The sequence below is a fragment of the Balaenoptera musculus genome, chromosome 12 (genome assembly GCF_009873245.2).
Source record: "Balaenoptera musculus isolate JJ_BM4_2016_0621 chromosome 12, mBalMus1.pri.v3, whole genome shotgun sequence".
Classification (NCBI taxonomy): Eukaryota; Metazoa; Chordata; class Mammalia; order Artiodactyla; family Balaenopteridae; genus Balaenoptera; species Balaenoptera musculus.
This window is the reverse complement of record NC_045796.1, coordinates 5600495-5627663: the sequence shown is the minus strand read 5'-3', so window position 1 is coordinate 5627663 and position 27169 is coordinate 5600495. Positions and strand designations below refer to the sequence as shown.

Below are 27169 nucleotides of genomic sequence, written 5' to 3'. Positions count from 1 at the left end.
CTGCAATATTTTCAAGAATAAAGGAGAAGTTCCTTGATCACATTCTCATTTACATTACCAGGGAGGTAGAGATCTGCCAAAGGAAGCAAATCCTGAATCATGAATGCCTTCTAGTAGGTCCTTTCTAAATCAACAATGTAAATTCAGGGGAGTAGATCAATGAGGTCTCTTTAGTTCATTGTGAACAGTTAAGGGCACAGTTAGATAACCTAAGAGGCATTGTCTGGTTATACCCCAGCTGTCTAGGCATTCATAGGCCCAAAGAGAGTGATAACCACCGCAGAGATGAACTGGCACAAACTCCACTCCCACGAAGGCGGTACTATTAATGGATTTATTCACAGGGATCGTTGCCTTTGCCTGTTCAAGCCAGGGTCCATTAGGTTTTCAGCATATTCTGGAGATAAACCTCCTAGCCTGAAATAGACAGTTGTTCTAAATACCTTCCAAAAATGGGTGCTGCTGGTGAGATCTTTTTGTGATTGGGGTCATATCTGATTTGGATAATCATAAGAACATGAAGGTACAAATGTAGGAATTGTGGGTAGTAAATGGAAATACCCTTTTTCATTTCTGCAGTATGACCTATCAACAAACAAGATTAGACCAGTAGTAGTAAAAGAGTTATCTTGTAAATCAGGACAGGGTGTCACAAAATGAGACATTATTACCTCACAGTCATGGGGCTCATCTTCATCAGGCAGAGCTAGTCACGTAGCAGATTAAGAACACTGCAATGTCAAAGATGCAAATTAGGTGGTAAAAGCAGAAGGATCTCATGGGAGGTGAGTGTGTTTGCAGAGAAATGTTGACTCAGTTCAGAATTAAGAAGACTTTGGACAGCATGTGGAGTTTGTAAATAAATGTCATTTCCTAGGGTTAAATCCGCTGAGGCTTCTACTAACTTTGCAGCTGCAGCTATAGCCTTGAGGCAGCTGGTGTAGGCACGAGCTACTGAATCAAGCCGCCCACTATAATAGGCAATAGGCTTATGCTTTTTACCATGTTCTTGTGTGAGATTTCTTGGGCTTGGTTATCTCTCTCATGCACAAACAAGGTGAAAGGTTTTGAAGATTTAGGTAGCCCGAGGGCAGGTGGTTCTTGCAATGCTTGTTTCAGTCCCATAAAGGCCTGCTCATGTTTATCTTCCCAAGGAAGGGGTGCAGGGACTGAAATTTGACAAGTTCTTAGGCTGGGGAAGACAGTAGAGAAAAATTAGGAAGCTATAGTCTACAATAACCAGCCAGGCTTAGGAAGCCGTGAAGCTGTGCTTCGTTGTTGGCCTAGGACATTCTTGGATCAGCTTAATTCCTTTCGGAGATAGCTAGACACCTTCACTACTTAGCTTATGACCTAGGTAATGAACAGTGTCTAGAGATAATTGTAATTTTTCCTTTGTGTTCTTTCTCAGCTAACTGTTGCAGCAAATCAATGGAATCTTTTATGCATGCCTCATTGGTAACTGAGAACAGCAAGAGATCATCTACATATTGTAAAAGGGTCAATTTCCCGGGAACTAGAGGGTACTTAAATCTTGGTGAGGTACTTGGGAGAAAAAAGAAGGGGTCCCAGTGAACCCTTGAGCACAACTGTCCAGGTGTATATTGATTGTTCCGAGTAAAGGTGAATAGATACGAGCAAGTTGTATGGAACCTGAAATGCTGTAGGAAGAGAGCTTCCGGAAGGGCTTTAAAGTCTGCAAGATTCATCTTGCTTTTGTTTGCGTGTTTGAATAATAGACCAATCAGCGCAGGCAGGGAAGATTCTAGGAATGGCTTTTAAAAGATCACTTGCTATTTTGTGAGCTTTTTCTGGTCGATGAGGGGACCATGTTGAAGACTGAGGATCTTGGGTATCATTCGAAGGGTTACACCATTCTGCTGCCCGTGTCCATTTGGAACTTCACCGTGTTCTGCCAGCCTGCACACAAGCTGATAAGGAACTGGCAGCCCGGGGTCCTAGCCCTGGATAATGATTCTAAATCCTTCTGAAAGCTTTTAGGGGCCCTCCTTGGGTTTAGGAAACTCTTTAACTATGGCCCTTAGTTCAGTCTTTGACCAAGGAGTGAAATACCTGAGGAGGATCTCCTGCAACCTCGGGTGGTTTTATTTTAAAAGGCGAACTGTATAATTGTCTCTTCAGAGTGGAAAGGCAGTTCAGAGGATTCAGAGAATGTGAGTACTCAGTTAAAGGGGGATAGAGAGAAGCAGTAGGGGTCATATCATTCTTATTGTCTTTTGTTTTAGGTAGCTCCTTTAAGTTTTATTAGCCTTTAATTTTTCATTCGCCTTTTGCAACAAATTTTTCAATGAGGCTATTTTGGAATCTTGAAGAAGCCTTTTGAAAGCTTCTGCATACCAATTAAAATAGGTATGCCATTCTGTTTGTTTAATTCGGGAACCCTGGCTTTCAAGTGCACTTCTTAAATGAACAATCTTGTCTAATGGGAATGTTCCCCATAATGGCCATTGTAATTCTAGGTTGATTTTTAGTAAGATTTTGCCATTTTTGTGGATATTAAAGCTTCCAAGACCATAGTTCTTAGCCATAAAATAAGCAGGTGTGCAAGAAGGTGGCACACTTGACTCTTTGGAGTTAAGGACCCCATTCTTTTTCAGCTAAGTCTTTGTGTCTCTTGGAGCCAAACTGGTACCTCAACCTTCTGCTGAGTTGGGGATTGTGTAGTGTTTGACAGTACTTCATTGCATGGAACTTTTCTTGAGGTCGGCTGGTTACGTAGTGTCAATCTAACTCATTCTGTGACCAACTTATCCTAACATAAGAGTCTTAGAGTTAGGTGGTAAATGCTTTAATGGCTTTTAAGTGCTTAATCTGTGCCCACCAATTTTTTGCAGTTTTTTGGCTTTTGAGATTGCCATCAGCAATAGCCTTTACCTCATGTGCACCTTAGCACACCAGCAGTAACCAAAGAGCTGTTACTGTGGACTGGCCAAGAGAAGGCCCTGTGCCCACCACCAGCAATTCCCATAGAACTAGAGACTAGAGAAAGGATTGTACCAGCAGATCTCAACAAATGAGGACTTCAGACTGGGGTTCAACACAACCAGAACTGCAGACTGAACTAACAGCTGTTCTCAACATCTAATCTTGGGGCTAAATCAAGGGCTGGGGTTTCCAATCAAATGGGGAATTGTGGATTGAACCAAGGGCTAGGAACTTGGGTTCTGAGTGGAACTGGCTACTAGCTCAAACTGACCTGCCCTGGACTGGAAACCCAATTATATCGGGAGCTCAGAACCGAGAGGAACTTACCCATGGCCCTCAGAAATGGCGAGAAAGAGAACTCAAAAAGATTTACAGGTACCATGCCTGAGTTTCTTTTGTCCCAAAGCCAATAATAGTGTCTTTCTGATCCCACCACTGCCACCAAATCTGTTAAAATACAAAATTCAACTGTGTAAATTTTAAAGATCTTCTTGGCTTTACTCAATAATTCATAACTAAGGCAGCATCCCATCTAGCAGCTAAAAAAAAACAGCTCTAAAGAGCTGTCCAAAACAAAAGGCTTTTATAGGCAGAAGGGGATGAGAAAAGGAAGTTTCTAACAAACAGTGGATTGTTTCAGGCAAGGTTACCTTCCTACTGAGGATGGAGGGGGTCTATCAGGTAGCTTACCTCACTAGTGCTGACCATGTAATTTCAGATTGACTGGTTAAAGGTTATATTCCTGCAAGAGGTGGAAACTGCAGTTGGTTAGGTGTTAAGTCTTGGTTTTGCTGATGTGGGGTTGAGCATAGATGAGTCCACTTTGGGGCTGTTATCTCTCTTTTAACAAGCTCTCAAATCTCTTTCTGTGTTTGTCCAGAGAAGTAGGTCTTTTTATCTGTAAGGCTGAATAGATAGTTGCAATCTATGTGCACACATCATAGGGGCAGGTGGGATGGTGGGCCGCCACCTCAGCTCTTCCCCCCTGGGTTCCTAATCACCATCTAACCCACCCCAGTGGTCTCCTCCAAGTTCTGGACCTGGTCGTGTCTGTTCATCCTCTAAGATAGCTAAAGATGCTTAGAGATCAAGAAAATCTGAGGGACTTCCCTGGCGGTCCAATGGTTAAGACATTGCCTTCCTTGGGACTTCCCTGGTGGCGCAGTGGTTAAGAATCCACCTGCCAATGCAGGGGACACGGGTTTGATCCCTGGTCCAGGATGATCCCACATGCCATGGAGCAACTAACACCGTGTGCCACAACTACAGAACCTGTGCTCTAGAGCCCACAAGCCACAACTACTGAGCCCACGTGCTGCAACTTCTGAAGCCCGTGCGCTGCAACTACTGAAGCCCTCACGCCTAGAGCCCATGCTCCGCAACAAGAGAAGCCACCACAATGAGAAGCCTGCACACCACAATGAAGAGTAGCCCCCGCTCACCACAACTAGAGAAAGCCCGCACGCAGCAAGGAAGACCCAACTCAGCCAAAAAAAAAAAAAAAAAAGAAGACTTCACCTCCAATTCAGGGGGTGTGGGTTCGATCCCTGGTCGGGGAGCTAAGATCCCACATGCCTCACAGCCAAAACAGCAAAAAATGTAAAACAGAAGCAATATTATAACAATACAGTAAAGACTTTAAAAATCATCCACATCAAAAAAAAAAATCTTAAGAAAAAAAGGAAATTTGAGTCAAATCTTGAAATGCTAAGTTGTTTGAAATTTTGTTATATCTAATTTAGAAGATAAACAATTGTCTTAATTGTTAATATTTAAAAAAATAAAGAGAGATTTAATCTGGGCACCCAAGGCCCAGCTGCTGAGAATTAGTAACTGAAGTGATAGGACCTACCTCACACTCATTCAAGACTCATGAATGAGACTCAAGGCTAAAGTCTGTATATAAATGAAATGTAGTCAAACAGTAAAGCAAACATTAATTAATACCTGAGTATTTAACAAAGCATTCTTACATTTGTAGTCTCTAATTTGACTATAGTTGAGATTTTTTTCTGTAATGTTTTTGTCCACATCTGTGTGTTCATTCAGTGATTAACAAAGATTAATGCTTTTGGTGTCATGTGTGATTGTCAAATAAGGTCAGAGTGTCCTAATCTGGAATATATTTTCCATTTCATTTTATAGAACAAGAAAGGGCAGTTCATTTAATACGATGCATTCAAATTATTTTCAGTCAGTTGTTTTTTTCTGAACGGAAAATTCCTTTCTTAGATCTCTTCCTTAATTTTCTCGGATACATTTAGTTTTAGTTGAGCTGATTTATGGAACTTTTCTATATGAGCTTAACCAAGGATCTATCCTTGAATCATCTAGTATTTTCTGTAATATTCTGTAATATTGCTCCAAGGGGACTTAAAATGTGCACATTTTAGATATTGAAAATACATTGCAGTGCCTTGCTCTTGTAAAAATTATTTAAGAACCCCTCTGTCATAGGAATAACCTGCCTTCCTTTGTCATGTGCTTCCATTTACAAAAGAAATTCCTTGTTGTTTATGTTATGTTTTTAGAAAAGAATGCCCAGCACTGACTATATTTCATCCCACAAGGTCCCATTTGATCAGTTCAAGAGCAGTGAGGCTGAATCCAACCCTGGAAATTAAAAGTCCAACAGACTATTGTGACTTTAAGTATCTAATTTAAGACAACATGAAATACTGCTTTGGTTCTCAGTACATCTATCCTGTAAAGATACCAACTCATTCAGTAGCCAAACTAATTCTTCATTTTGATCTAATCTTTTGGAATAGTAAAAGTGAACAGTGCTAAAATCAAAGTGTTTTTCAAACACTAATGGTGCCAGAACTTGAGATTTTAAAGTTGGCAAACAAAAGTATTTTAGCCGCTGAGAAATTGCAGAGCTATTAAAAAATTGTGGAGGTTTTAACAGAGGAAAATAAATTCTGTCATGTTTCCCTTTTTTAGTAACCCAGCTACAAAGAAGCTAATTGCCCTCTGTGTGAGTGACGGAGGTGGGCAAGACTTCCTTTCTTTCTGCCATTTTCTATTATCATCTTTAAAAGTGTGATCTTTGTCAGTTTCTATTTCCCAGACTAAACTCTCCAACAAGTAATATTAATTTCAAACATTTCACAAATTTATAATTAATTCAAAACTAAGTAAGAGATTATAACAATTATTTTTACCTGAGGATGTCCCACATATGTTCAGTAGTAGATTATTACGGCTTTATCTTTTAAAGTCTACTTTGGGAGCAACTTTTTAACTTAAATCAATTCTATACTGTAAACTATTGCTGTTTCAGAAACATATAATTCTATCTGAATTATAGTTATAGCCTAAAGCTAAATTTAATGTAGCAGATTGTCAGACTGTCTGCGTTTAATATTAATCTGGGAGGACTCTAGCTAAATATGACTTTGTTCATTCAAAAAATAATCAGTCTACCCGGACCAGGCATCTCTATACAGGTTTGGATAACCACATGTTAATATAGTTAGTTGTTTAAGGAAAACGGAACGAATCGGAGGGTTAAGAGAATTCTACCCTCAGTCCTCTTCTATTCTTTCTCAGTGTTCATTCCCTTGGTGACCTTGTTCAGTCTCACAGCAGTCCACACCGTCTATACATTGACTCCCATACTTGACCCTGCTCCAGCCTCTACTCTGAGCTTCTAACTCCTACGTCCAGCTTCCTAATCAACAGCTGCTCTTGGATGTCCAGTAGGCATTTCACTGAACGTATTCAAAACAACTCTTGACTTGGCCCTGGACATCTTCTGCCCCCATCTAAGTAAAAGGTCCACCATCCACCCACTTACCAAGAATTGTAGAGTCATCCTGAAGCCTTCATTTCCTTTACCTCCTACATCCGCATTCTACAGTAACAAATCAGTGCTCTACCTTTTTCTCTTGGTAAATCTGGTCCCTTCTCAGTCCTTCCCCATAACCTCTCACCTGCATTGCTGCAACAGCTTCTAAGACGTCCCTCTGTTCCCACTACAGTCCATTTTCTATTCAGTAGCCAGAGTCTCTTTCTCAACGTTAAATGAGATTTTTGTCACTCCCTTGCTTAAAATCCTCAATGACATCCCACTGCATTTAGAATAAATTTGTCCTTGTCACTGCATACAAGACATAACACCTTCTGGCCCTTATCTCCTGCATCTCCTCATCTTAGTCAATATTCACTATTCAACATCCTCCACTCCCACCAGACGTTTTACTGTTCTTCAAACACACCAATTTTGCACCTACCTCAGGACATTTGCACTTGCTCCTCCCTCTGCCTGGAACACTCTTGTGCTGATTCTATACATGGTTCCTTTTTCCTCTTTGTTCAGACTGCTGTTCAAATGCCCCCTCCTCATAGAGGCGTTCTTTGACCACCCTACCTAAAATAGTGATCCAGACCTACAGGTTGGCTCCAACACACTCCCCTGTGCTGTGTTTTATTTTCTTCCTATTTAAAGGCATCTGAAATATATATTCAATAGTATTTATAATACATATGTATAGAATATTTATATAGCTGTTTGCTTGATAATTGTAAGATTCAGCCAACTAAAATGCCAGCATCATGAGAACAAGTGCTTAGACTTCTCAGTGTTGGATTCCTTATTCCCAGAAGCTACTCAATAAATATTTTTGAATTATTAAGCAAAGTTAGAAGCCATTATTTACATAAAAATACTCAGTATTTACACATATTTATGTCTTTTTCTACAAAGGATTTGAAACAGCTTTAAGCAAAAACAGACAATAAAGTTAAAAAATAGAAACTTAGCACCAAAAACAAACAGCCAAAAAACAATAATAATAGAGTAAGATGGTCCGTTAAAACATTATCATGAGAAAGTAGGAAAGTAGAAATTATACTGTGCTTTAAGAGAACAAAACTTTTCCTAAGGTTAAATTCTAAATGAAAGTTCTCTAGCAAGTTTTTACACAGTAAAGGGCAATGTCCACAGCAATATTTGTAAAGCAGACGCAATGGTCCTTTTCAAATGGCTGTTTCTTTGATAATGGCCAAGGGCCCAAATTAAAATGCAATAGAATGAAGGGGAATCATTAAGGGGCTGAGTTAATATGCACCAAGAATATAATATTCTGGTAGCCTGACTTGAACCAAGAAATGACTTTCATCTGGAAGATTCACCTAATAACATAGTCAGCATTGTTTATTGCTAGGAATTACGGTGATTTCAGTAAAACCAAGTTGCTAAATTATTGTCATTATGGACATTCTGTCGTATATATTGTGAAATTCGAGCTGCCCTAGCGCTAAACCAGAACCCTGCTTCAAGTGACACTGAGTGTTCCTGTGGCAACAGTTTGATCAGGCCCCATGAGCACTCCCAATTCTCAAAACACTACTTCTGGAGAGTCCTCACTGAGGCTCAGGTTAAAGCGGCAGTCACTCCTGTTAGGGGCCCCTCCATAATGAATGGTCTTTAACAAACATCAACAAGCAGCTGCAACTGCACCACTGCAATTCCTTGGCTACCAGCCACGTCCCAGCTCCTCAGTAAACAAGCAAGCGTTTATCACCTTTCCCACAGAGGCCCCTGCCCCCAGCTCCGATCAGATTCAAGAAAAATTCTTCCTTACTTTTTCCCTAAGAAATTGGGTGTTTTTTACATGTTAAAACCAGAGTCCTTTTAAAGGTAAGATTCTGTAACGTTGGCAAAAGGTGGAAACACATTTTAGTGTTTAAGGGCCCATCGTCTCTCCTTCCAGCAACAGCAGACATCCTGGTAGAGCCAAGGTCATTTTTCCTCTTCTGGAAACCATCTCCAAGAGACGCTACCTCTACTCCCCAAAACACACACACACACACACACACACACACACACACGCACACATACAGAATGGCCTCCAGTGTCTTCAACACTTCCCACCGCTTGGCAAAGGGCAACGGGATGATGGCAAGATAGACACATGCAGTGCCAGGCAGAGAGGTTTGTGAGCCCTGCAGGGATGGGGTGAGGGGACTGTCATAGTCATGTGCCCCCCGAGAAAAATATTCCCTTTTATTTCTCATTCAGCTGTCGCTGAGGGTCAGAGCGCGCATTGGTAATCGCTATTGTTCATAGAGTTCCTTGTGGTTCACAGCTGGATGACACTCTTCATGAAAAGCTGATTGTGTCGCCTTTACTCAGCACCCTTTCATAATAGCCAGTGTTTTGTTTTCTTACTGCAGATACTTTGTGAAAAAAAAAAAAAGGTTTTTGCTACCACATCCCTCAATTATTCTAATATTTACCATTAATAGAAATATTCACTCATGATGTAAACACACTATTCTGAGAAGCAAAGTACCTTCCTTAATGTAAGTCATCTAATGGCTTATGTGAATGACATGCTGTGGCAGTAATCACTGATCCCCCATCCTATGAAGCCCCAGAATTCCCAATTTCCAACAGAAGTCCGAATCTAATCCAAAAATCTCTTTGACATCTTACAACGATTAGATTTTCTAACAGTCTTGAATAAGCAAGAGCATGTATTCGTTTCCAGAGAAAGGGCGTGGCCCTCTGCCAGTGTAAAACAAAACTGAGAGTCTGGCTTGTTCTCAAAGAGACCAGTACCTAGGAAGTCACTTGAATTTCCCGCTTTTAGTGTTTTCTTAGCCATAATAGAAAAAGAAACATGTTTATGAAAGAAAATAATTTTCTCCGAACATTTCCTTTCTGAAAATTGATGCTGTCTTGTGGCCTAGACATTGGACCCAGGGTCATTATAATCTTGCCTGTAGAATGGAAGTCACCCTCAAACTCAAATTTCTCATTAAAATCCAGCATTATGTAAGTGACATGACTAGTAGTTTCAAAAGATCTGAAAACGTTAACAATTCTTCAAATATAGAAATTATCCATTTTCTTAGATGTACCCATTACCCACTTAAACATTGTTATATTCATTTGTTATATTTATTCAATTCGTTTGGGGCCAAAGGAACTGAGAAGCTCATACTACTACTAGAAATCTTTAGTTGTGGTTATGACTAAGAAGGTCGCAAATTAATTTTGGTGATGGGCATGAGCCCTTTAGAAGCAGGATCCCCGGAGGCCAGAAATGGAACTGGCCCTCTTATCCTCCAGAGCATGCAGTGACCTGTTCACGTGCATGATTTGAGCAAATTATTGGATTGTGCAGGGCCGGGCGCTGTCCGTGTGCTGAGCAGAGCCAGGCCCGCAGGCTGAACACCCAGCCGGCTCCCGGGGTCCTGGCCGCAGACGCTTCTGAGCCGCGCGAGCTCGCCCAGGCTAGCGGGGCGCCGGCACGGGGGCTGCCTCCGGGCTGGCTCCTCGGTGCACACTGCAGTCCCAGTAAGAAAAGGCTGTTGTTTAGATTGAAGAGAGTCTTTTGTGCCCAAACCACCATCCATCCTCTTTTGTTCTTCTCGAAAGGGAAGTGACGCCAGCTGGCTGGTCTGAGGCGAGTCATCCGTACAAACGCTGGTCAGATGACACTCTTCTTCCTTCCCCATGTGTGCTTTCGACCACAGGGAATGTCACTGTCAAGCCCCCCAGAAGGCAACATCTGGGACCACCCCTCCTTTGAATAACTGGTGGCGATCTTCCAAGCAGCCACAAGGTGGTAGACGTATTTTCTAATCACTGCATTGTCCGTCGCAGGAACCTACGGTTACCCCGTTTTTGCCCACTTACAATAAATCTGTCCATTGTGTACAGTTAAATGACAGCTTATGAAGCAACATGAAATTCTGATTAATAAGAACAGAGAGACAGTAAGACAACGGGCTGCCCACTCAGTGACTTCAGCAAAATGTGCCATAAGATTGAATTTGCATCATAGCCTTTGGAAAATGAGAAGTAAAAAATTGGAGACTTTTTGCCACTGATTGCCTAGTAATGAGACAGCCTGTAACAGTGCTTGGCTATAAATTGCTCGGCAGCTGAGGTGCTGAGGGGCCCCGTACACAGCCTCTTGGGGTCCTCTCCATGTAGCTGGGAGGAAGCATTGCATTTTACTACTTTTAAAAATCACAGATTTGGGGAAAGAACTGGAATAATAAAGCTTTTATTGTAACTTCCAAAACTTTAGCTCTGCACTTTTAGGGTTGTTGCATATTCTATATTCTATTGAGAAAGCATCCATGACCTTGTGGATCACCATGATTTGGGACTTCAGTGGATCCTAAATGGATTTACCAATATTTAGTCAGAACCTTTGGTAGCCTACGTAGAAGAAACATTCGTTTGCTACGTGTCTTCAGTTGTAACAAATTTCTTGGCTACACTCTTAGATTTTATTAATTTCCCTCCTTAGCCTTGTGCTTCATTGGCTAAATAGTTCATGAGGTCAGCAACAGCAGGGCTATGTGTGAATAATCCCATTACTGGCCCCTTCTATATGCCGTTTTTGGGACCTCCCTAGATATACGGGTACAGCATACAAATGACAGCTCATTGTGGGCATGAATTCCATAGCACTCAGACTGTGAGGACATCAGAGACATAACCATTGAAAAATAATAAGCAGGTTTGTAACCATAGTTAGTTATTACTATGGGAGATGGTGAGACCAGGTAGGGAAATTTTATAATTCACTACTTGAGTGACCTTCGGTCAATTACTTAGCTTCTTGGTGCTTCTTTAAATGGAATAATAATCATATTGACTATTATTATTATGATTAAATGACGAAGGTTTAATGAGACAAGGCATGTGCTTGGTATAATACAGCTAAGCGCCATGTCTGTTCATAGGAAAACCTCATAACTGTTACGGTCATGAGGGATACTTCTCCAAACCACGAATTGTGTTTCCTCGCCTGCCTCACAATAAGCCCATGAGTCAGGCAGCGCCCCACGCTACAGATGAAGAACCAAAGCTCAGAGACAAGTGACTTGTCATCCTGATGAAGGCCTCGATTGTATAAGTCCTCTCCTACCGTTATTAGTATACATTCGGTACGTTATTGAATGTTCCACGAGCTTGTATTGACCACATGCCAGGCATCTATCTCGGAACAAGGCGAGGCCCTACCTTCCCGGCATTGAGTCTCGAGGCTGGAGAGAGACAGTTACAAGGAGACAAATCGGTACCGTCACACGGAGAATGAAGAGCGTAGAAGTGACCAGGGGAGGGTGAAACTCTTACTGGGAGATAACACTGGAGGTGAGCGCCGAGTGAGGACCAGGACCCAGCTCGCGGAGGCCTGTGTGGAACAGTTCCAGGCGGAGGAACGTCAGGCAAAGGCCGGGGCAGAAACACCACTGCCGAGGAAGAGCCCGGGGCCAGGGCGCTTGGAGGCTACAGGCGCCAGAGCGTTCGGAGTTGGAGAAGAAGGGAGAGGCTCTGTGAGAGAAAAGCAAGGGTTCTCTTTCGGGATCGCCCGCCTGCTGTGTTGAGCTGGGCTCTGCACGTGTCAGCCGGGGGCTCACGCGTCAGGGAGGGCTCCATCAGCCTGCAGACTGGGGGCTCACAACACACATTTCACTCCGAGGGCGTCTGCACAACGGAGGAAGGTGTAGCTCACCGTTTTTTAAAAACTTGGAAACAACCTGGAGGAATTTTACGTGCTAGCATTTTATCATTAGTAATTTCGTAAAAATGATTATCCCTTCAAGTCCTCAAAATACAGGAGATAGCAAAGAAAGAGACACGAGATATTCATAGTCATGAAGAAATAAAGATGTGATGCCAGGACAGGGACATGTGCGGCCTGGTGGGGACAGAAGGAACAGGTCCGCTGGAGCGCTGAGGGGGGCAGGAATGGGCAGTGAGCCTGGGCCCAGTCTGGGGGCCGCGGTCGCGCTGGCTCGCTGCGCTGGCCGGACCTCCATCCTGCTGGCACGCCATGGAGGAAGGTTAAGGGTGCGAGAGTTGACCTGAGAGGCGTCCCTTGTATTCTGCTCAGGTCATTTATCTGCCCTCAAGATAACAGCCCTCAGCCCAGCATTAGGAACCTGGCGCCAGGCTTCTGGAGGCTCAGCACCGGCAACGTCACAGTACAGACACCGTCACGGGGGCCCTGGGGGCATGTGGGCCACACCCTCTCCACTCCTCACAGGGAAACGAGTGCAAAGGAGCAGCTAGTTAGGGCAGAGCCTACATCTCTAAGACAGGTTTGAGAGCACAGAGGAAATGAGGGCCTTTTTTTCAGAGGAGCAGAGGTCCACTTTGAAGTCTATATAAACAAACATTGACACCAGATAAACATAAATGTGGGCATGTTTTATTACCGCCTGTGGTCCCTTTCATAGGTGAGCTGCTATAGATGAGATGAGATGAGATGTGTGGCTTCCCTCATAACAATTCTTGCCCAGTTCTCCTGTGACAGTGATGTGTGTGGAATGGTCGTTAAAGCCAGCTGATCTGTGCTGAGACTGGACCATTTCTCTGACCCCACTACCCCAAGGCTCTTCCCACAAAGCCAACCACGCACGCAGTGCCAGGACACACACAGCAAGCACAGGGAAAGAGAAGGGGGCAAGGCTTGGAATCCTTGACCGGTGCCATGAGGACCCTCCTCTGGAGGGTCACCACTTGGTACCAGTGACTTCAGTGGCCATGTTTGTGCCCCTGATTCTTCCAGAACTTCATAACTCACTTCCTGTAAGTGGACCACGTCAACACTTTATCCAAAGTTCCAATCTTTGTCTTTCTCCCATGAAAAAACTGGTGGGCTAGAGGCTATGTAGCTTGTTTAGCACCAAGTGTTTCAAAAATCAGAGAATCTAAAACATGAGGATCACTTAGAAGAAGATCAAATTGACTTCTTATAAATTAAAGGCATGAGAAAAGGATAGGAAGCCACCAAAAAACTATTTTTCTTATATGCAGCTGGAAACATCACATAGATAAGCCACCTGTGTAAATTCTGTGACTACTATCTTTCTGCTCGTAAATTTTGGCTTAGAGATTGTTAACTAGATGGTCTATTTCTCAATGTGAATGTGAAAAATAGATGAGCGTTCGTGATATTTCTAAGAAATAGAATTCTAGTAATAAAATCAAACTGGTTGGAAACCAAAAGCATTTTAAAGTTCCAGAACAAATGTCTAAATGTCTATTTAAAACTTAGAGGATTGCAGGAGTAGGAGGGGAATCGGATATTGTCTATCCACAGCCTCTTACTTTACAGGAGAGGAAACCGAGGCCCAAGGAGTTTTCACACTTCGTCTAAGGTCACACAAAGACAGCAGTAAACTCAGACCTGGAATTGATATTCTCCATCTCCTGGCCCATTACTCTTAACTGCATTCTCTGTTTATAAATACAATGCATGTTATCAGGGCCAGAGTAATATTAGAGGAGATTAAGCAGCCCAGAATTATCTTCCCTCACCAGGTGCCTTCCTAAGCCTGGAATTCTACTGTTAGATAAACCTATTTCCTAGTTGGTCTGCTGCTGAACTGGAAATGGAAATGGCCCTGCAGGCACAGGACAGGCCGCGTGTAGCTGAGGCAGCAGAAGAACCTAACTGTGCCTGGAGCCGGTGGTAACCCAGGATGGAGATGGAGGTGCGGTGGGCCAAGGAGGGACCCAGGAGGAAGGGAAAGGTGCAGAATGAGAGGGGAGAGCAGAGCACCGGCAGCTCGCCTGCCCCCAGTTTGCTCGGTTCTGCCCCTCCGTGCACGCAGTCACCGGCAGCAACTTCAATGTCGCCATTAGCAACTTGAAAATGCAAATTTAAAAAAAATCCCATTCATCATGTAATATTTCTGATCCTAAAACTGACATCTGATGTTTTAGGAGGCTGCTTTGGAAAGAATTCTTTGTTGGTCGCAAAAGAATCCAAACCTCACTAATGACCAGAAGTATGTGCCTGAAAGAGAAATAAAACTGATGAAGGGGGCGAGGGGTAGGAAAAAAAGACCCTGAAATTGTTTCTGACTTGAGGAAAAAAGGCACAGCAATAAAAACAAATAGCCCCATTGAAGTAGAACTTTACAATTCCACCCTAAAAAATTCTCAACAGACTGACCTATTGTTATATGTTGTTTTGTGCAATTAATAGACAAAGCGATTGTTAAGCGAGCCTGGAGCTGTGGTCTCAGCACATAGTCCAGGCTCCTGGCTTGCACAGGGGTGGGCGCAGGGGGGCGTCAGAAGTGAGGCCGGCTCCCCGCTGGAGGTCGTTCTCCAGAAGCACGTGAGCTGCTTCAGGGCTCCCAGCGATCCTCAGTTCAGCGGCGACGACAGTCGAATTGATCCAAGGAGGACGGAGCGAGCAAGGCTGTTCTGGAATCAGCCCCTGGGCCGCGGTGCAGCACCTCCTCCCCCGCTGGGGGGTGCTCCCCTCCCTGCCCCCTCGTCCCCAGCCAGAGCCAGCGGTCTGTTTAGGAAGGGAGACCGTCCAGCGACATCCCACGCTGGAGCCGGATCCGGCCTGCTCTCCGCTGAGGTCTTTAAAGCACGAAACAGAGCAGCAGAGACCTTCAGCCTCGCTCTTCCTGGCGTCTATTGTTCTCTTATTGCCTCCGTTTTCTAATCGACTCGTTAATTATGCAAACCACAGGCTTTCTAAAGCAGGTTCTCCATGACGTTTCAGAACGGGGTTTATGCAGCACAAAAGAAAACCTGTCACGCCGAGAAGTTAATGGTTAACCTGGACTTAAACCCTTCATCAAGCAGGGAATGTGAAGGACCCTAGGTCCAGGGCAACATCCAACTAAAATAGCGCCTCTCCCCTGAGATGGGGTTTTGCCTCACTGCAGCTTTTAGATGCTGCACAAGCGGCCTTGTTACCATAGCTCGGACAGGCTCAGGAAAAAATAGCCCAGAAAAGAGGCAGAAGAGTCTGAGGTCTAGGTGCTGGGGAAGGCAGCCTGGCCAGGCTGGGTGTCCCAGGATACTGCCAGGCTGTCCCAGCAGGTAGGCGGGCGACCCAAACCCAGTCACCTCCCATGCTCAAGACATGGCTGACGAGCAGCGGCCACTCCCGTGTTTGCATCGAGGCACCGACATGGTCCTGAAGGCCCAAAGGAGGTCTGGGCAAGAAGACAGCTTCCAGCCAAGGAGCGAACACAAAGGCAGGAGGTCAGGCCAAAGGCCACCCCAGGAAGGAGAGACCTGGGACCTGGGAGCAATGTGATCACCTGGGAATGATCTCCAGCAACAACAGGTCCTGATTCTCAGTGGAGCTGAGGAGGCGTGATTGTACGAAAGTTTTAATTCTTAATTAGTTGAATCTATCACTATTAGCTTTATAGCTTCCTCCATTGCTTCAGTTCTTTAAAAGTTATTATCCTTCCAGAGACTCGTGTACTGTTCTACATTCTGCTAATTTTTCTATGAATTTTTAAACATATTTGACTATAATTTTCTTTTAGTACACAGGATAAGATGTATCTCTAAAGTAATTTTTCTCTAATGTGCTATATTTCAAAATCAGATATCAATTAATCCTCCCCCACTGTTTTGTAATGCTTGCTTTACTGTACATTCAATTCCTACTCATAATTTGGTCTGTTTGCATTCATTCAACAAACACACACTGCAGACACTGTTCTGGGCGCTGGAGGTACAACAGTGAGCAGCTCAGCCAGAATCTCTGAGCAGTTTTAGTTGGAGGAAACAACAAACAAATAAATAAACTATGTAATCTATCAGATGGTTGTAAATTTTATAAAGAAAAATAAGGCAAAGAAGAGGAATAGAGAATTCCAGCCAGGGCGGGTGAGGTGCAATTTACAATCAGTTGATCAGAAAAGACCTCACCAAGACGGAAACGTGACAAAGATGGAGAGGGCTGATGGGTATGGGAGGGAACCGTGCTCCAGTTGACAGAAAGCAAGCACGAAGGTCCTGAGGAGGTGGCATGTCCAGCATAGTCGCAGAGGCCAGGGCAGCTGGCGCAGCTGAGCAGAAGTGATGGGGGGTGGCTCCAAGGCCAGGAGGTTGGCAGTTCCAATAGAGCAGGCCGTGTGGGTGTTGACAGTGACCCTGAGTGAGATGGTGGATTCATTTCCTAGGGAAGTTGTGACAAATGGCCACAACTTGGTGGCCAAAAACAACAGAAATTGATCCTCTCCCAGCTGTGGAGGCCAAGAGTCTGAAGTCAAAGTGTCAGTCACGCTGGTTCGTTCTGGAGGCTCTGAGGGAGAATCTGTCCCAGGCCTCTCCCAGCTCTGGTGCTTGCGGGCAATCCTTGGTGTCCCTTGGCTTGTAGACCCATCCCTCCAATCTCTGCCTCTGTCCTCGTGTGGCCTTCCCCTCCGTGTGTCTCTCAGCGTCTGTTCCTTGTCTGTCTCTTCTGAGGACAGTGGTCATTGGATTTAGGGCCCACCTTAAATCCAGGATGATCTCGTATCCAGATCCTTAACTTGATTACATCTGCAAAGATCCTATTTCCACATGCATAGGTACCTTCTGGGGAGACGCAATTCAACCCACTATAGATGGCAGCCGTTGGAGGGTCTTTGAACACAAGAGTGAAAAGATCTGAAATGTGTTAAAGGGATTGCTCCGGCTGCTGTGTGGGTATGGGTAAGAGGGTCAGGGCAGAAGCAGAGACCAGCTAGGAGACTACCCTGGTTATCCAGGAGAGAGACGGTTAGAAGTGGTGGAAGGAAGAGTTACATAAGATGTAGAATTCACCTTTATGTAGGGGGTTGGTTCTGATTCCTTAGTTCCTCTGATTTAAATTACTATTTTTTGACCACTACCAAACTATTTCAATTGCTCTTTCTCTATGTTTTTACCTGTCTGATCGAATTAATCTTCTCTTCTTCCTTTTCCTAGTAAGATTATATAAACCTCTTAATTTGCCTGAGACAATATTTTGTCTTCTCATTCAAGGATATAGATAGATAGATAGACAGATAGATAGATAGATAGATAGATAGATAGATAGATAGATACATAGATAGATAGACAGACAGACATGTATCTGTCAATTTATTTGTCTTTTATTATGTTTTTAAAGATTTTCTTTAAATGTTCTTTATAGCAACAACGTATGACTCAGTAGGTTTATTCCCAAGAATTTCTTGTGTGGAAGGAGTTAATATTATAATGAGGGCCTATACTTTTATTATGTTGGCTGGTGGCTGCTGATAATTAGCAAGGCTATCAATTTTGGTACGTTTATTTCAGATATAGCATTTTTTGAATCATTTTATTAAACATGATTATTTTGCTGGTTCCTCTGCATATTCTGGTTTTCGATTTTGTTAAGTGCGAATAATGATCTTTTCTCTCTTCCCTTTATCATACCTCTTTATTTTTTCATGTCTCATTGCATTAACCAGAGTTTTCAGAACACTATTAAGAAAGCATCCTTGTTCCAATTTTTAAACAGAATTTAATTTGTCTATCCATTGAGCACAATAAGGGCTCTCATTTTCCACGACTTTATCATGGTAAAGAAGTGGCCCCTATTCCTAATATTTTAATATTTTGAAGAACCTTGTTAAATGCTATCAGTTGTCTTTTAGGCATGTAATTTGTTTTAATTTAACCTAGTGATGTTGTGTATTGTACTGGCAAATGCTCTTATGTTGAATCCTTCTGCACTGTGTCACATGTCTTCCAGAAGACTCCTTTATGTTGGCTTAGAGAAAGATTTCAGTATTTGTTTTCTTATTTCTTTGTTTCTTTTTATAATAGGGATCTGCTTTATTTTGGTGACATCCTCATTAAAATCAATATTCTGGCATCATATTATAATATTTGTGATAATTATGGCAACTTGGGACAGGATCTTGGAAAACTGCCTATCAATAATTTTTTATTAAAAAAAAAAAGCTAGAGCTTCTGGAAAAAGCACTAGCTTTCTGTATCAACATCATTATCATAAAAATGTATTTATGAAATGCTTCTAATAATTCCTAATGCTTTGGTGCAACACAGAATAGTTCTTGTCTCCTAGGAACTAATGACAACAATTTGCAGATTGCATAATATTTTGCAGTCTGTAAACCATCTCCACATAGATTATCACAGGGCAGCATTAGGATGCCCATTTTTACAAATGAGGAATCCAAAACTGAGAAGATTAGGAATTTGCATGAGGTCGTCCAATCAACCAAGACAGGTGAAGGCAGAACTTGAACTGAGGAGTTCTGATGCAAACCCAGAGCTCTTCTCAGTGCCCCACACCCGCTTACTGCGTAGCAGCTCACTTAACATCTAGGACATTAAACAAAAGCATGGGAGGTCATCATATTCTATAGTAAGCCTGGGGCAATGATTTCTTTGGGAAGAGATTGAAAAGGCTCTTCTGAAAGTTCTGTGCTCCCCAAGGCTACTTCCCAACTGTCATCCTGTCACCCTTGGGTAAACCCGTCACTCCTTTAGTTCTGGCCTGTTAGGTGTGTCACCCTGTGCCCTCCTGACCTCTATGACCTGGGGACCCCCTCAGCCTCTGTCCCACACTGATTTTGGCATCTTGTTGCCCAGCTTCCTCTCCATCCCCAGTCCAGCATCTGAAGCCCTCTGAGACAACTCGTCCTGCTTCCTGGCTCTGTTCAGTTCTGTTCTGATCGTTTTGACATCACTCAGCCACCCAGGCCCGTAGCCTCACTCTGAACCTTGTCAGGACCTCTCCTCTGCAACACTCCCTCTCACCTGTCCCAAACTCTCCCACCTTGTCCTCATCTGTGCTGGTCCTTCCCTACCAGGCCAGGCCACGTGGTTGGTCACCCACACTGAATGAGACCTTTCAATGGCCTCCCATTCATCTCTGCTGCAGCTCTTGGGGTTGAGGGATTGCGGGGGGCGGATAGGGCAGTAAGGTTAGGGCAGGAAGGAGAGCGAGAAATCTCTGAGGCGCTATTTCATGCTGAGGTCCCATTGCCAGGAGAGCATAGCAGAGTTTCAAGTTGGAAGAGGGGCTTGCCTGTGTGTGTGTGTGTGTGTGTGTGTGTGTGTGTGTGTGTGTGTGTGTTTTAATAAATTTATTTATTTATTTATTTATTTATTTATTTTTGGCTGCGTTGTGTCTTCGTTGCTGCCCGTGGGCTTTCTCTAGTTGCAGCGAGCGGTGGCTTCTCTTCTCGCGGAGCACAGGCTCTAGAGCGCAGGCTCAGTAGTTGTGGCATGTGAGCCCAGTTGTTGTGGCTCGTGGGCTCTAGAGCGCAGGTTCAGTAGTTGTGGCTCACGGGCCCAGTTGCTCGGTGGCATGTGGGATCTTCCCTGACCAGGGCTCGAACCTGTGTCCTCTGCATGGGCAGGCGGATTCTTAACCACCGCGCCAGCAGGGAAGCCCTGCCTGTGTGTTCTGATGAATGTGCCCCCTCACTTATCCCGGGTGCCACAAGGTCATAATCTTGCTCCACCCTCCATCTTACATCTCATCTCTCATCCCATCCCTTGGGTATTTTATGTGGCATTCTCCATGGCACTCCACTTCCTGCCATCGCCGGCCATCATCCAGAACCTTGGTGGCCCCCTTGGCCAGCACTGCCCGGGGGCTGGGCTCTGTCTTGGTCTCCTGCCATCTGGCGGCACCTCGCTTCCTGACACAGGGGGCCCTCTTCTGCTCTCACATTGGTCCAAATTGGTTTGGTCCCTACTAGGCTTCAAAGCCAGCTCACAAAGAACAAAAAAGCAGTTAGTCTCTAACTCTGCAATCATTCAAAGTTCAGTCTTTAAAATGCAGAGATTTTTCTGCTTCATCTACCCACAGCTCAGCAACTGTATTTCTACAGCTATTGTTATTCTATTTTTGTTCCTAATTGCTATTATGGAAAACCGTGCGGAGCTGAAGCTTTGGGAGTTGCCAATCTGTGGGCTCCCTTCAAATGTAAATGCATTATGCAAATGTCTTCTGAGGCTGAGAGTGGGATACTCTGTGGTCTTCCCTGGATTGCGACAGGAAAAGAATACTTTCTGGGATGGTGAGAACTAGAAGACAACCCGCTCCCCTCCTGATTTAAATGCGCACAGCTCTGAGATTGTTTTCTGTCTCCGACTTCCTCTCCCACTCCAGCAGCTGAATTTAAAATACTTGCTACAAAATGCTGCTTCCTGGGGTCACTGCCACTTAACTGTTTCGTGGTCACGCCCTGCGGGGACACGAGCAGAACTTCCTTCCCCAAGGGGATCAGAGTGATGTTGGCAAGGTAGACACTGTCAGAGTCTAGGAACCTTGGGTTTTTTTAATATGGAAAATCCCCTCTGCAAATAATGCATTGAAGTGGATCGGTCACTGTGTTGTTAGCAAAACCTTGAAACATGGGTACGGATGGAGATCTCACCATTCTGAGCAGAGTTCTAAGCCTTTGGAAAGCAGCTACTGAAAGTCAATTGAAATGTCCTCTTCCCAGGAGGTCACGGACGCTGGAACCTTGGTCTCATCATCAGAACCTCCTTCCTCCTTCCAGACGTTCCTGCCCCTGGTTCCTGGGCCTGGAGCTGCCCTCTCTGCCTTCTCTTGCCGTGACCTTGGCCTCCCCTCCATGGTGCCAGGCAGGCTCTTCTCACTGTCGTCTCCCTCATACACATCTTTGCTTCTTCCCATCATCACCAGTAGCAATGTGGTCCAAAAGAACGTTCTTGGCTTCTGAATTAACAAGCCCTCAAACCCCTTAGGTAATTGACTTAATACTCTGTGCTGTGCCAGGCACTCTTGTAAGCACGTGGTAGTATTTAATTTACTTACCTCCTTTGAATTTATCAGTAGCTTCTATGTTTAGTATCGTACATGTTGGATATTTCCAAAATGGAGGAAAAAAGTTGCCACAAAATGTATAGAAATGTATTCCATATATTCTAAGATAAATTAAATTCTAAACCATATGAAAGGAGAGGGACAAAGCAGAAAGTAGTGGGAAAATGGCCCTAGCCCATGGTGTTTCGCTGTTTGTCTTCTGTTTTTACACTGTCGTATTATTTAATATTCCCCGCAGTTCCACTGCATCATTCTGAACTTCAGAAAAAGAAAGGGGAACTAACTCTTCCCTGGAATATCATTTACGTTCTAAAGTACTAAAAAATACTTTAAAGTGCAATTAGCTTATTTAAGAGGCAGAGATTATATGGTTCTCTGCTTCCCTCATAGGGTCACTGGGAGGGTAACAGGGATGGGTAATATATAGTAGTGCTTTGAGCACAGCTGGAAGAAAGTCTTCGTGTAAATTCGAGGTGGTTTTGTAATTATCCAGCAAGATCAAAATATCTGATCAAAGAGAATCACTCTGATCTACTCAGTTACAACATGATCTCTCTTTGTTTTTTTTTTTTTTTTGGTTTAATAATGTGTTACAAATTGACATGTGTTCATGAATACGATCTATGGTTCAATCAGATCATTCAGACAGCGCCGTGCGATGCCAGTTATGTTCTACCCTTTACTGGTTTTCACAACAGATTTGCCTGATAGTTTCTGTGACTCTAACCATCTCCATCACATTTTGTCAGGGAAGAAAGCGATTACAGACTTGCATACACTGTAAGTTTGCCGGAAATTGTGAAAAACAAATAAATCGCCATGCTAGACCCAAGGCCTGGCTTTTTAACTTTACTCCTGGAGCCGCCGGGGACTTTGCTTCCCCTCTGGACTGCCTGAGGCCTCTCAGACACAACCTGTGTTGCCCCCAAGATTGTGTCAAGGCCCCAAGGAGCCCAGGAAGAATTCTGCAACAGTCTGGGAGCCGACCAGACTCTACCTAGGGCTGCCCTCGCTCCCCAAGGGAGAAACGTTAGCCTGCATAGCTGCCCTGATAGACCTGCTACCTACATGGGAAGACCCTGTCCCTGAGGCAGCCCACGGTGTACAGGGCACATCACACACCAGGACAGAAGCCCACTCCAGAGAAAGCTCAAGTGAAAGCCCCATTATACTCAGAAATATGTTACGATCGCAAACCCTTCTCATTTGGATCACAAAAGCTCTTTGATAGTTTCTCCTAAACAGGCAAAAAAAAAACCAAAACAAAAACCTGTGGGAAACTTTCTCACATTAGACACACAATTTTTCCTGGCGGTATCTGGAACTAAAGACCCAGAGTAAGGTTAAAAATGACATTCTCACTGAAACCATTTATGAAAAGCCTATTACCTAGCAATTTCATATTTGAATGCAATTATGTTAATGTTATTAGTACATTATGAATGGTACTAATATGATTATTGTTTTGTGTGGTATTACAGGAAATTAATTTAAATGGATTTACATATTTTCAGATAAGGGGCACTGCTAACATGGGTAAATAAGAAGGCTGGTGTTCCTTTGAAACAAAAATAAACATTAAGAGAAAGCTGGATTGCGACTTCATTTGTAACACTAACACAGCCATTATTGTGGTTTTTTGTTAATGTAAACATTTTGCAATTTCAGAGGTGTTTTTCTTGTGTAAAGGAGCAATCTGAGTTACTCTCCCAGCCCCCTCAGAGGTGTTCCTTAGCTCCATTTCATAGTTCAGGGAGTTGACAATCAAGGGAATGAAACAACTTGTCCCAAATTATACCCAGAGTCTCAGACGGTGCAGTATTTAAACTCCAATTGCCTAGAACTCAACTCCTACACTCACATCACAGGGGAATGCAGCTTTGTACGTCAACTCAGAGTTTTAATTAAAGAAGCCTGGGCCTCTGAAAATTCTCCTTCCCAGGATTTTAGTGAAAGGAAATATCTCTCAAATAACCCGTGCTTATTTCTACCTTCAGCACGGTTCCTTCTCATCCAGAGGAGAGTCCGTCAGACTCACTGAGCAACTACTCTGTGCCAGCCCTGTGCTGCCAGCGCTCCGCCGCTGGCACCAAACGTGTACAGGAAACCAGCTACTGCGTGAGACCCTGTGCACCAGACAGCGCCAGCTGAGGTCGTTCAAGGGCAAGAGAGAGGTCGCTGGGGGTGGTCGGGAAGAGCTGCCCAGGGGTGGGGTTTGGGCTGGGCCTGGACACGAGCACAGCTGGCTGACAAAGAGACGGGAGCATCTGAGGTTAGGGAAGCTGTGGGTGCAACAGGCAGCCATGGGAATTCGCGAGGCACATTCAAGGTGAACGCTGGAAAATCGAGGGTCAGAGTAGGTTGGTAATAATTGCAAGTGACCTGGAGGCAAATGGTGGTGATCGTGGGGAGGTCAGTTTGCTACAGGCTTCTAAACGCATAAAATTGACAAGGGGAGAAGCCGCATTTGGAAAAATGAATCTGGCATCTGCGTGAAGAAAGAATTGCAGCAGGAGGAGCAGGGGCTTAGGAAACAAGAGTCTTTTGCAAGAATCTAAGCCTGAAGTGATAAGGCCCTGAGCTGCGGGGAGCGACGGCCACGGCCCCAGGCCTGGGGACAGTATCTCGGCTGAGGAAACAAACCAAAGCTTTGAGTCCACAATTTTATGGTGACTTGTGCCAGTTATCAGTGACTTCCTTTTAAACTGAACGTTCCTAGAGGGCCAGTGTCTTCAGCACAAAGTAGCAGGCTCCCAATAAATGACTGCCGACTGACTGACTGAGTGAATGAATTCATGCAGGCTTGAGTGAATGGATGGCCTATATAATGAGGTCTGTTGGCGATAATTTCCTGGCTAATGACAGGGATTCCAGGCATCCTGGTGAGCTTGTCAGGAAGCTGCTGGGGGTTAGCCCTTGCCCTGGGACGGCTGCAGCACCCATGCACAGACCCCGCTGGTCCCCGTCCTTTTCCCTGGATAAGGGAAGCCCCCAGGTTGATGGTTCCAGGTGTTTCCCGTGAGCCCTTTCGGGACTGCACAGGCTTCCTTTCCACCCAGGGGAGGACCACGGCAGCTTCCCTCTCCTGTGAAGCTGAGGAAGACAATAGCGTCTCCAAGCACAGAATGAAAGGAAAGTGATAATATAATTTCTACTTCATATGATTGTTGTGAGGATTAAATGAGTTAATAAATAGAAATAACTTGGAATAGACAATGATGTCTGAGAAGCACGCAGTATTAGCTTTTTTTACTATTAATATTAGTGTTATCATTAACTTAACAAGTTGCATTAAATTCTAAATATTTCCATTCTAGGTATAAGCTAAATGAAGATAATTCCTTAACTTTTTTTAAGCGGTGCAAACTTTCCTACTTTCCCTTAAAACAACAATTGAGTTTCTAAGTAGTTGGTTGGTAGGTTGGTGATTGAGGTTAACTATTCCATCAGGATTTTATGTTGGTGATTTAAAAACAATAACACCTACATTGTTATATTTAGCATTGACCATAATAGAAAGTTTCTCGGTTCTAAGTCGAAGATTAGTATCAGAATATTTTGACTACTGTACAGTTCACTTCTGCAAATATAATTTGATCCATAAATTTAAATGGATATTGGTATATCTAATTATTTAACATTCAAATCATTCTGTCATCACTGTCCAATTATCTTTTCATGAAAAAATTAGTAATAGGCTAACTCCTATGAAGTCATTTGTATTTAATTGAATTAGCAGTTGTCTTTGATTAAAGTATTTTAAAGCTATGTCATATCTTCTTACATATCTCATATTGGTGATTTCTTTTTACCTATGCTATCAAGATGGCTAGAAGTATCAATTATAAGGCTTATGAATGGGAAATGGAAATGGGTCCATTCTAATCTATCAGAACAGTAAGTAAAAATAGCATAAAATCAGAAACTAGATTTAGATTTCAAAGACTACAGGTAAAAATAATACTGGTAAATACGATCATTTATAAAGAGGAAATGCACGACAGATTAGAAATTTATGAAATATGAGGGGAGGGGTAACGTGGGGTCACTTTAGTATTTTACCATCTTGCTACTCAGCTAGAGGCTGTAGAGCAACTCACACATCTTCTGTGAATCTGAATTTCCTGGTCAGTGTTGTGAGGCAGGGATGGAACTCTAGGGAAGTGACCTGGGAGAAGTCAGAGGGGATGGGGACAAGGTCAGATGTGTGCAGGGCAGGGCCAGGGGCCGCCGCTGGATGACCATCTGGATCCAAGAGAGCACTCTGCGGCCTCCACATGGTCACGTGCGCACCTGACCTTCCTTCTCCATAACACGTATTAGTCGTTTACTCCATGCAAGCTGTATACTGAGGGTTTGGCTTGTATTACCTCTCAATTCTCAGAAACAGCTCCATGAATTAAATACTGTTGTTACCCTCGTTTTGCAGAGGCTCTGTGACTTGCCTGGTCTGACAGCTAGACTGAGGCTGGCGTGCAAGCCGCCAGGTGCAGGGCTCACGCTCTAGCTGCTGCCTCCCCTGAGAGCCACAAGATGGGAAATTTCCGTCCCTCCAGGCCGTGACATCTTATAAGCACACTGCTCCTTCCTGCCCTAAGTTACAGTTAGCCCTTCACCGTATGCTTTGGTAACTGAAACAGAAAATGTCTGTAACATACAAGGCTGCATGCCCAGGATCTGGCCAGAGATCCAGAGGTCAAGGGTCATGAAAGTCAGAAAGTCAGAGAATACTGAAGACCGAGGGAAACCCGTGGCCTGGTCAGGATCTTGCAGAGGCAGTAGAATACTCTGAATAGGTCCAGGCAAGGGGAATCCTCCATGAACTAAATTTCCTGAGGCTTTTACCCTCAGAGGCTGTGTCCAACTCCTGGTGATGCCCAGTTGGCAGAAGTGTTCAGCCAGGGGACCACCATGTTTCATCCTGGTGACCACAAATGGCTACCACATCCTTCCACAAGCTGTTGGCTTCTCTCTCAGTATGGTCCAGGCAACTTCTGGCCCAGGATGGGGCATTTCTACTCCCAGACCCATTAGTGGTGACGTTTCAGCCTTTTTGTAACTGAATGATTTATCTTGACTCATTTATTTACCGAATAACTATTGATGCCTACTATGTGCCAACGTATGAGAACAGAAGGTATCCTGCTTCTATGTCCCGATTTCTAAAAGTATTTTTCAGACCTTATATATCCAGTGGGGTCATAATATTTCATACTAGTCCTACAAAAAGCCATTTTTAATTAGTGAAAAGCTTAGATCATCACACATTTGAACAGTAGTTTGTTCCTTGAAGTATTTAATTCCAATTTTATGAAGGAGATATTATGGAGAACATGCTTTAAAAGTTAGATTAAAATGTAATTTTTTTGTATATCAATTCTACTTATATGTGCAGATCTAAATTATTATTGTTTAAAAATAGTTTATTCTTAGAAAATATCGTATAAATCCCCTGTCATATTTGAACTATTTACCCTATTTGTGAGTAAAGGCTTGCTGAGCAAGCAAACTTCAACAATCCATAATAAATTATTACTAATTCTAGATTAACGTAGTCTGTCTTTCTTTCTCTTCTAACTGCTTTCTGGTATTTCACCATGCTTTTTCAGGGTTGGCAGGTGTGGGAAAGGAAGCTAACATTCAGGTACATTACC

The 27169-nt window shown here is 43.6% G+C and overlaps 1 protein-coding gene across 1 annotated transcript in view; it reads left to right on the top strand.

Annotated features, from left to right (window-relative positions):
* PACRG (parkin coregulated) overlaps window positions 1-27169 on the top strand; it is a 519387-nt gene that overhangs the window by 455312 nt on the left and 36906 nt on the right. Inside the window, 1 exon segment of the mRNA XM_036871117.1 lies at window positions 23773-23803. Within this exon segment, the coding sequence (XP_036727012.1) occupies window positions 23773-23803 (31 nt within the window).